At 44.8% G+C, this 10,621-nt stretch overlaps 1 protein-coding gene across 1 annotated transcript in view; it reads left to right on the top strand.

Annotated features, from left to right (window-relative positions):
- The first annotated feature begins 6,396 nt into the window (after window positions 1–6,396).
- The window catches only part of LOC309566608 (E3 ubiquitin/ISG15 ligase TRIM25-like), a 69,953-nt gene continuing 65,728 nt past the window's right edge, over window positions 6,397–10,621 (top strand). The window contains exon 1 of the mRNA XM_082271817.1: window positions 6,397–7,892. Coding sequence (XP_082127943.1) covers window positions 6,416–7,892 — 1,477 coding nt within the window. The 5' untranslated portion in view covers window positions 6,397–6,415. The remainder of the gene's footprint in view (window positions 7,893–10,621) is intronic.

Here is a 10,621-nt window from a genome sequence, read left to right as displayed (position 1 = left end):
AGAAAGCATATTATAGTGTATTAGTAGTATTATTGTGCACTGTGCAGCATTGTGACAGGTGTGGTGACTGAGCGTTGCTGCAGCAATACTACACACAGTGACAAAAGCACTTATAATGTATTATAACTGGTGTGATAGACCAATGCCCCCCCCCAATACCACATATTGAAGTGGAGTGTTATCTGAGTATACTTTTACAAGTGTATTTGTGTCCTGCAACAATATTGCCTCTTTTGCTGAGTTAAGTCTGATACACAGTGCCAAACTCACTGGCCATTTTTTTGGAACTTCTGTGATAGACCAGTGGCCCCCCAATACCACATATTGAAGTGGGGTGTTATTTAACAGTACCATTTTCTAAGATTGTATTTTAGTCCTGCAAACATTTGGCCTCTTTTGCTGTGTTAACTGTGCTACACACAGTGACAACAGTTACTGGCCAATTATTTGTAGAACTGGTGTGATAAACCTGTGGCCCCCCAATACCACATATTGAAGTGGGGTGTTATTTAACAGTATACTTTTCTAAGATTGTATTTTAGTCCTGCAAAAATTTGGCCTCTTTTGCTGTGTTAACTGTGCTACACACAGTGACAACAGTTACTGGCCAATTATTTGTAGAACTGGCAGACTGATGGACCAGCAGATAGGGAGGAGAGGCAGGCAGAACTTGCATTGCACAAGAGGTACAAAGCAGACTGAAAATGTATCAGGAGCGAGCCATCAACCATGTACAGTCACATCTGGCGCTCCCAGGACACTGTCACATGGCTGCGCAGTGTGGGCTTTTTTTAATGTGTCCGTTGCGGACAACAGTGTTGCCATCTGCAGCTTTTGTAGTCAACGCATAAGCCACGGTAAGCCCAACACTCACCTAGGGACAACCGCCTTAAGAAGGCACCTGAAATCCCATCACCAAGCCCAGTGGGAGCAACACCGTCAGAACCCACAAAGCCACATTCCAGGCTCTCACCGTCCAGCCTCTTCTCCTTCTCCTGTCTCCTCACAGTTGTCCTACACTCCACCTTCCATGAAACTGTCGTCACGTTGTTCTGGAAAAAGGCAGGCTCTGTGGCTCAAATCGCATTCAATCAGGCTCAATCAAATTGAAGCGGACTTCTGTCGCAGACCAACAGACAGCTCCAGTCAGATAGCATAAATATATCACACAGAGGTGTATGTCCAAGGGAATGGACCCAACATAATAAGTAGTTTTTTGCAATAAAAGTGAAATGAGAATATCATTGCGCAGACATCCTTATGAAGGCTTTATTAAATATGATAAAACTCTGCACACAGGGTACTCACATTAAATCCAAAGATAAAAACATGTAGTAAAAACGTATAACTGTTTCTCATCCAAAAACATGGCCGACCTCCAGCAGCATAACAGCATCATGTGGTTAGGCTCCTCCCAACATGTTTCGTCACACTTGACATCATCAGGGGGCGTGGCCACATGATACCAATCAAATGTTTTATATAGGGGTTGTGCCGGAAATGAGTGGAGGTCAAAGGTCATGAAGTGAATAGTTATAAAATAATACATGGGAAATATACAAATGAATAATACCCCCATAGTACACAATGGAAAGAATGAATAAATAAACCAAATAAGATGGTAATCTGGCGAGAGTAAAACCAAAACTAGCTGCTCTGCCCCGGAAATGGTACCGGAAATGACGTTCCGCCATACCGGAGTTCCTCTCTGATTTGCCCATTAAGAATGATGAAAATCCTTAATAGTGCCCCATTATTATGTTGCCAAATACGAGGTGGCGCACGGGCAAGAGCGGAACAAAGAAAAGACCGCTCTGCCCGGAGATAGTAGCCGGAAGTGACGCTCCGCCGTACCGGAAGTGACGTTCCGCCGTACCGGAAGTCGTCACTACTTCACAAGTATCCGGAAAAACAACAAGCAGAGCCGTAGAGCGAGACATGGAAGGACACAGTCCTTCACATGAAGTGTCCAGTCGGTCTGCCCATAACTCTCTGTCCCCATATACTACATATAGGAGCACTTCCAGGCGGGGTGACATCATTGGGCAACATTAAATGATAATGATCAAAAATTATATTGGTATATAAATACCCAAAAGTAAGTATAATGTGTAAAACACGGGCAGTGTTGCTGGATGAACCCAAAACTTGACTCTTAAAGATCATAAATTATATAAAAGAACTAGAGGGGAGTCTAGTTCTTTTATATAATTTATGATCTTTAAGAGAGTCAAGTTTTGGGTTCATCCAGCAACACTGCCCGTGTTTTACACATACTTACTTTTGGGTATTTATATACCAATATAATTTTTGATCATTATCATTTAATGTTGCCCAATGATGTCACCCCGCCTGGAAGTGCTCCTATATGTAGTATATGGGGACAGAGAGTTATGGGCAGACCGACTGGACACTTCCTGTGAAGGACTGTGTCCTTCCATGTCTCGCTCTACGGCTCTGCTTGTTGTTTTTCCGGATACTTGTGAAGTAGTGACGACTTCCGGTACGGCGGAACGTTACTTCCAGTACGGCGGAGCGTCACTTCCGGCTACTATCTCCGGGCAGAGCGGTCTTTTCTTTGTTCCGCTCTTGCCCGTGCGCCACCTCGTATTTGGCAACATAATAATGGGGCACTATTAAGGATTTTCATCATTCTTAATGGGCAAATCAGAGAGGAACTCCGGTATGGCGGAACGTCATTTCCGGTACCATTTCCGGTGTTCCGTGAGAATTACCTACCCGTGAGAAAAACCTACCCCACGTCACTTCCGGTACTCGGCACTGTATGTAATGCAGCGGGTACATTAAAACAGCTGTGCTGAAATAGGAGTCATCTCCGCTCCTGTCCCGGTCACTTCCCTGCTCTCGGATAGTAAATATAAAAGCGGCGGCGGCTGTATGAAAACATAAATCACGGAGCCGAAAGCCGCTTTTATATTTACTTGCCGAGAGCAGGGAAGTGACCGGGACAGGAGCGGAGATGACTCATATTTCTGCACAGCTGTTTTATGTAAGCGCCGCGTCGGTAGGTTTTTTTCACGGTACACCATGATCTCTTCATACTAGTGCGCATGCGCACTAGTAAGCTCCTCTGTTCTTCCTTTAGGTATCCGGGGCTCTGAGCATGCGCACTGCTGCGCTGCTCAGCTGTTTCTGGCCGGAAGTGACGAGGGGTAGGTAATTCTCACGGGGTAGGTAATTCTCACGTTACACCGGGGCAGAGCAGCTAGTTTTGGCTTTACTCTCGCCAGATTACCATCTTATCTGGTTTATTTATTCATTCTTTCCATTGTGTACTATGGGGGTATTATTAATTTGTATATTTCCCATGTATTATTTTATAACTATTCACTTCATGACCTTTGACCTCCACTCATTTCCGGCACAACCCCTATATAAAACATTTGATTGGTATCATGTGGCCCCCCCCCCCGTGATGATGTCAAGTGTGACGAAACATGTTGGGAGGAGCCTAACCACATGATGCTGTTATGCTGCTGGAGGTCGGCCATGTTTTTGGATGAGAAACAGTTATACGTTTTTACTACATGTTTTTATCTTTGGATTTAATGTGAGTACCCTGTGTGCAGAGTTTTATCATATTTAATAAAGCCTTCATAAGGATGTCTGCGCAATGATATTCTCATTTCACTTTTATTACGAGGAACTACTTATTATGTTGGGTCCATTCCCTTGGACATACACCTCTGTGTGATATATTTATGCTATCTGACTGGAGCTGTCTGTTGGTCTGCGACAGAAGTCCGCTTCAATTTGATTGAGCCTGATTGAATGCTGTTTCCTTTAGTCCATCTGGTAAGAGGCTGCATGTTTATACCTTCCTGGTGGTGGCTATACCGACAGCACGTTTTTTGATTTATCTTCACTGGGGGATCGTTTTTAGAACTTTGCATCTCCTTTGAGCGCGGCTAACTTATTTTGAATTTCTGATCATCCTTTACCAAGAGGACATTGTGTCTGCTGCTCATTTGTTCTTTATGGACCTTTTTTGCACTTCCTTTTAATACGTTTGATATTTTTATGTCCTAGCGCAATTTTTCTTGTACATTTCTGTGGCTCAAATGTCGGAGCCTAAAAAAAGTGTCCGACAGGTGTCCTAATACATCGGGTTAACGGCCGATGTGGACGCTCGAAGGAGTGATATCCCCTGGACTACTGGGTGGGCAGGCTTGACCTCTGGCCAGAGCTTGCACAATTTGCAATGGAACTGTTGGCTTGCCCCCCATCCAGTGTCCTGTCCAAAAGGACGTTCAGCGCAGCAGGGGGGGTCGTGACCAATAAGCGCACTCGCCTAGCTCATGACAGTGTAGACTACCTCACATTTATAAAAATGAATGAGGCATGGATCTCTGAGGAATTCAACACATGTGACCAGTAGACCATGTTTCATTGAAATTCCTCATGACAGGCCACAAATATCTGCCAGACCGCCATCCACCCACAGCAATTCTTGGTCCTTGGCTTTGCTAAATACAGCGGAATAAAAGGCATTTCATGTCCATTGAATGGCTAATTTTTGGGGCCTATACCAGCCGACACTTACTTCTGTACACTGTGCCTAATGTATCTCTAGCCATCAAATACACTACGTTCTTTGCTGTCAGTTAAACCCATGTGAGCTAATTTTTGGAGCCTATACAGGCCGACACTTACTTCTGTATACTGTGTGAATGCCTAATGTACCTCTAGGCATCAAATACACTACGTTCTTTTCTGTCAGTTAAACCCATGTGAGCTAATTTTTGGGGCCTATACAGGCTGACACTTAATTCTGTATACTGTGTGAATGCCTAATGTACCTCTAGCCATCAAATACACTACGTTCTTTTCTGTCAGTTAAACCCATGTGAGCTAATTTTTGGGGCCTATACAGGCCGACACTTACTTCTGTAACCTGTGAATGCCTAATGTACCTCTAGCCATCTAATACAATACATTTTTTGCTGTCAGTTAAACCCATGTGAGCTAATTTTTGGGGCCAATACTGGCTGACACTTACTTCTGTATCCTGTGAATGCCTAATGTACCTTCAGCCACAGAATATTACGTTCTTAGCTGTCAGGTAAACCCATGTGGGCTAATTTTTGGGGGCAATACTGGCCGACACTTACTTCTGTATCCTGTGAATGCCTAATGTACCGTCAGCCACAGAATACTACGTACTTAGCTGTCAGGTAAACCCATGCTGGCTAATTTTTGGGAGAGCTCCAAAAAACAATAAGGTGTAACCACCCTTCTCCTGCGCTTGGTATCCAAGCCCCTCGACCACACTCCTCACGGGACTGACAACTGGCTTCTCAGATGGCTAAGGTCTTGCTGCCCATATCGGACTGGGGTAGTCCACCCGTACTAAAAGCAAAGAAAACAAGAAAGGGCGCACCGACCTAGCGCATTATCCTCAATAAAAGGCTTTATTTATGTAACATTAAAAATGGCTACTCACAGACGTAGATATAAGTATATCGTATCAAGCTAGATTGCTCAACTGTCCGGATTTAGTCCATATAATCGTCCATAACCGATGAGATGACTGACGCGTTTTGGAGGCCTAGCCTCTTCCTCAGAGCCACTCGAGAACGCGTCAGTCATCTCATCGGTCATGGACGATTATATGGACTAAATCCGGACAGTTGAGCAATCTAGCTTGATACGATATACTTATATCTACGTCTGAGTAGCCATTTTTAATGTTACATAAATAAAGCCTTTTATTGAGGATAATGAGCTAGGTCGGTGCGCCCTTTCTTGTTTTCTGGGCTAATTTTTGGGGCCTGGAATGGCCGACACTTACTTCTTTATCCTGTGAATGCCTAATTTTTCAGACTGGAAATGAAAAACAATGGGTCTGTATTGTGGAATGGATGCGGACCCATTTTACAGATGTGTGAATGGACCCTATATGTATTAGACAATGTATTTACTGGCTGCTGTCAGTTCTGGCTGATTTATGAAAAAGAAAATAATTTTTTGCTGTAAAAAAAAATTTAGGGCAACTTTTTCAATTGCAATACTTCTGCTATGACATTGTCCATGTGGTGGGACTATTTGTGCACAGCTAGTAAGTCTTTTTTGGCTGCAAATATGACCTAAAGGTTTTTAAAGTTTGCCTCCCATTAAAGTCAATGGGGCACGCCGCAAACTTGCGGTTCGCAGACTTTTGAGAAAATTTGCGGCTGCTGTTCGCGAACCGCCCTGGCCGATGTTCGTCCATCTATAGTCAGGAATCCTCCCATGTATTATCTGTGTTCCTCTGTATAAGACTTCCTATGACTACGTGTCTCAGCCTCACCCTGTGTAGGAATGTATAGAACTGGTGACATTGGTTAATGATCTTCAGAGACTTTCATCATTCCACTACCATTCTATTTGTCATTTCTCTCTTCTGCTCTCAGCGATGGCGTCTGCTAATCTGAGGAAGGAGCTGGAATGTTCCGTCTGTCTGGACTTTTATACAGATCCTGTAACCCTGACATGTGGACACAACTTCTGCCGGGACTGTATTGGTCGTGTGTTGGATACACAGGAGAGGTCTGGAGGTTATTCCTGTCCTGAATGTAAACAAAGCTCCAAGAAACGTCCCGTCCTTCAGAGAAATTTGAAACTACGTAACATAGTGGAGAATTTCCGGTCCACCCACCCAGGTCCGGAGGAGTCCGGGGTCTTCTGTACTTACTGTATTCACACTCCTGTACCTGCTGTGCAATCCTGTCTGCATTGTGAAGCTTCTCTGTGTGACAATCACCTGAGAGTCCACAGCAAGTCACCAGAACACGTCTTATGTGACCCCACCACTTCCCTGGAGAGCAGGAAATGCTCCGTCCATAAGAAGATCCTGGAATATTACTGCACTGAGGACTCCTCCTGTATCTGTGTGTCCTGTTGTATGATTGGAGATCACATCAGCCATAAGAAGGAATCATTGGGTGAGGCCTCTGAGAAGAGGAAGAAGAAACTGAGGAATGTTCTGCAGAAACTGATGACAGAGAGAGAGGAGATGGAGAAAAGAGTGCAGAGTCTGCAGGAACGCAGGAGGAAAGTACAAGGAAAAGCAGATGATGAAACAGAGAGAGTCACTGCCCTGTTCAGAGACCTCAGGAGACGTCTGGAAGACCTGGAGAAGAGAGTCCTGAGGGATATCTCCGGGCAGGCAGAGCGGGTCTCCGGGGTAATCAATGATCTGGTCCAGGATCTGGAAATAAAGAAGGAGGAGCTGTCCAGGAAGATGGAGGACATTGAGGAGCTGTGTAACATGACGGATCCACTGACTGTCCTACAGGAATCAGACACAGGTGACTTGTGTGATACTGAGGATGGAGATGATGAGGACAGAGAGAGACATGATAAACTCCTCCATGATGGAGGGGATCTGGATGTGGGGGGGATCTCACACACATTACACACAGGTTTATCTGATATCATGTCTGGGGTAAATGTAGAGAAATGTACAGGCACACATGTCTGTCCACATTCTACTACAAAGGGCAAAGGTCACATCAATGCTGAACCATCCAGGCCACGCCCCCAACCCTCCCCCACCATACAACACTCACACCGCCAGGCTGGAGGACCAAATATTGGGGCTGTACAGCAAAGATCGGGGGTGTCGGGGGTTACAGACATATTACTGGATGTGAGGACAGCTGGTAATGATCTACATATATCAGATGACAGGAAAACTGCGTCCAAATCATCATCACATCAGAATCGCCCAGAAACACCAGAGAGGTTTCAGGATTCTCAGGTGATGAGCAGTCAGAGATTCTCCTCAGGGAGACATTACTGGGAAGTGGATGTCGGGGGGGCAGGGTACTGGAGAGTCGGGATGTGTTACCCCAGTATAGACAGGAGAGGAGGTCAGTCATGGATTGGAGATAATAAGAAGTCCTGGGGTTTGGAGAGGTGGGGGGGTAATCAGTACTCAGTGATACATGACAGTAAGAAGATCCGATTACCCGGCGGTGTCTCCAGTAAGAGAGTCAGGATAGATCTGGATTATGAGGCCGGGCGGATCTCCTTTTATGATCTGTGTGACCCGATCCGACACCTCCACACCTTCACCACCACCTTCACTGAGCCCCTCCATGCTGGGGTATGGGTAGGGGGAGGGGGAGATTGTATAAAGATATGTGGGGGGAATGAGAAGTGAGAGATCTGCCCAGAGACATCACAAGGGGGATTATCTGATTGGTGATTGGTGCAATACTCATCCAATAGGAGGAAGCAGTGGGCAGGAAACATGACTGATTTATGTATAAAGCTGCAGGTTCCGGGGCCGTCATCTTCATCCTAAACCTCACTTCACCACCTAGTGTGTCACTGACCAGGAACAAGCATGCAGGAGGGCAGATTCTTCAGCCTTCACTGGCTGCATGCTTGTTCTGGGTCAGTGACACACTACATAGTATAGCCAGGATCAGGATGACGGCCCTGGGGTCTCCACCATCACAGTCTATCTATAAGAGATTTTTTTTCGGGTTTTGTATGTAGTGGGGGAGGATTAGAACCTCTGTCCAGTTTTTACTGCTATCCGGGGCTCCATTAGAGATCTTCCCTCACTTCCTGTCCTGATGACAACATTTCAGGAAGTGAGGGAAACTCTCCAACAGCAACACAGATAGAAATAAAAATCATTTTCTTTAATAGAGTAAGGGAAGGATTAGAACCCCTGTCAGATCTTTATTTCTGTCTGTGTCCCTGGTGTAGATTTTCCTTCATTTCCTGTCTGATAAAACGTTGTCACCAGGACAGGAAGTGAGGGGAAATCTCTCTAATGGAGCCCCGGATAGCAGTAAAAACCTGACAGGGGTTCTAGTCCTCCCTCACTCCCCCATATCTAGAACAATAGGATTTGTCTAGACACACACTTTATTATCCACAATGAGAATTCCTACATTTCTGTCCTCACAGGTTCCTTTACATGACCAATCCATGGATCTGTGATTGCTCCTCCCCCTCACTGTGATTGGCTGTGATGAGTGTCACTATGAATACAGCCAGTGCTAGTCTTGTTCCTATTGGTTATTATGTAGAGGGGGTGGGGATTGTGGTGTGGGTGTGGTAGTGTGGACAGGTGACGGGGGGGTATAAAGTCTCAGGAAGTGGAAATCCTCGGCTCTGTATACGGGAATATTGATCAGTGATTGGATATAGATAGAATGATGGGAGGGATTGGACGATGACTACAATCACCATTAACCCCTTCAGTCCCGGCACCTCTATGATCCTTATGGAGCCGAGCGATTGTTACATTTCCTCTATTCCCTATTCATCTGATAAAGAGAAATAATTATTAACCTCTTCCGGACCGTCCGCCGCCATTCTAAGTCGCTACTTTGACGCTGAATACCGGCGTTATGGCAGCAGATAGCAGAGAGCAGCCATAACCCCGGTATTTTTTGAGCGGTGGGCGGTACGCTTTAACATAAGGGTGGTCCTAGCGGAGGATTTGCTGCAGGATCAGCTTTATTGGGTGGCGGGAGAGGTGCCCCTCCCCCTCCCACCACTTCCCGGTAATTTTCACCACTTACCAGAGCCACCAGTAGTGGGGAAACGATCCGCTCCTCTCTTCCCTCAGGCAGGAAGTCGAGTGAGGGCAAGATAGCCCCGCCTCCACTCTATGGCCTTGGAGGACCGGACCGGACCGACGTCATACATACGTTTTTTTTTTGCTTTTTAGTGTAGATGTGAGGTGTGAGGTGTTTGTGACCCCCCCAGATCTCACAATAAAGAGGTCCTGTCCTGCTTATTTCTATTACAAGAGATGTTTACATTCCTTGTAATGGTAATGAGAAGAAAGATGGCGTCTCTCCTTGATGATATTCCTTATTTAACCAATTCTGGACCGGAAGGATTTTCCCCCTTAATGACCAGGGGGTATTTTGCATTTCGGCACTGCGTTACTTTAACGGACAATTGAGCGGTCGTGCGACGCTGTACCCAAATAACATTGACGTCCTCTTTCCCCCACAAATAGAGATTTCTTTTGGTGATATTTGATCACCTGTGCGATTTTTTTATTTTTTGCGCTATAAACAGAAAAAAGAGCGACAATTTTGAAGAAAAAAAACAATATTTCTCACATACTGCTCTATGACATTCTCAAAAAAAAAAAATTAAAAAATCAAAATTTTTTTAACATTTGTTTTCTGATACAAAAAAATTGCAATAAGCGTATTTTGATTGGTTTGCGCAAAAGTTATCGCGTCTACAAACTACGAGAAAGATTTATGTCATTTTTAATGTTTTTTTTTTTCATTAGTAATGGCGGCCATCTGCGATTTTTTGCGGGACTGCGACATTGCGGCGGACAGATCGGACCCCCTAACCGACATCTTTGACACTTTTGGGGGGACCAGTGACATCACTACAGTAATCAGTGGTAAAATATGGTAAGACTGTGGACCTCGCGCTTAAGGAGTGTGTAAATATCCTAAAAGTGTGTACATTTAGCTGCCTGCTGCAAGAAAAAGTGCTAGTGCTTTGTGAATGTGGGACAGTGATTGCAGCGCTGCTAATAAATATAAATATATAAATACTGAAATAAATATAGTGTTCTTAAAACTGAAATAATTCAATTAATCAATGAATAATAAAGTGCTAA

This window comes from Pelophylax lessonae (genome assembly GCF_965119305.1).
Source record: "Pelophylax lessonae genome assembly, chromosome: 1".
Classification (NCBI taxonomy): Eukaryota; Metazoa; Chordata; class Amphibia; order Anura; family Ranidae; genus Pelophylax; species Pelophylax lessonae.
The sequence above is the reverse complement of the archived record's forward strand: the minus strand, read 5'-3'. Positions and strand labels throughout refer to the sequence as shown.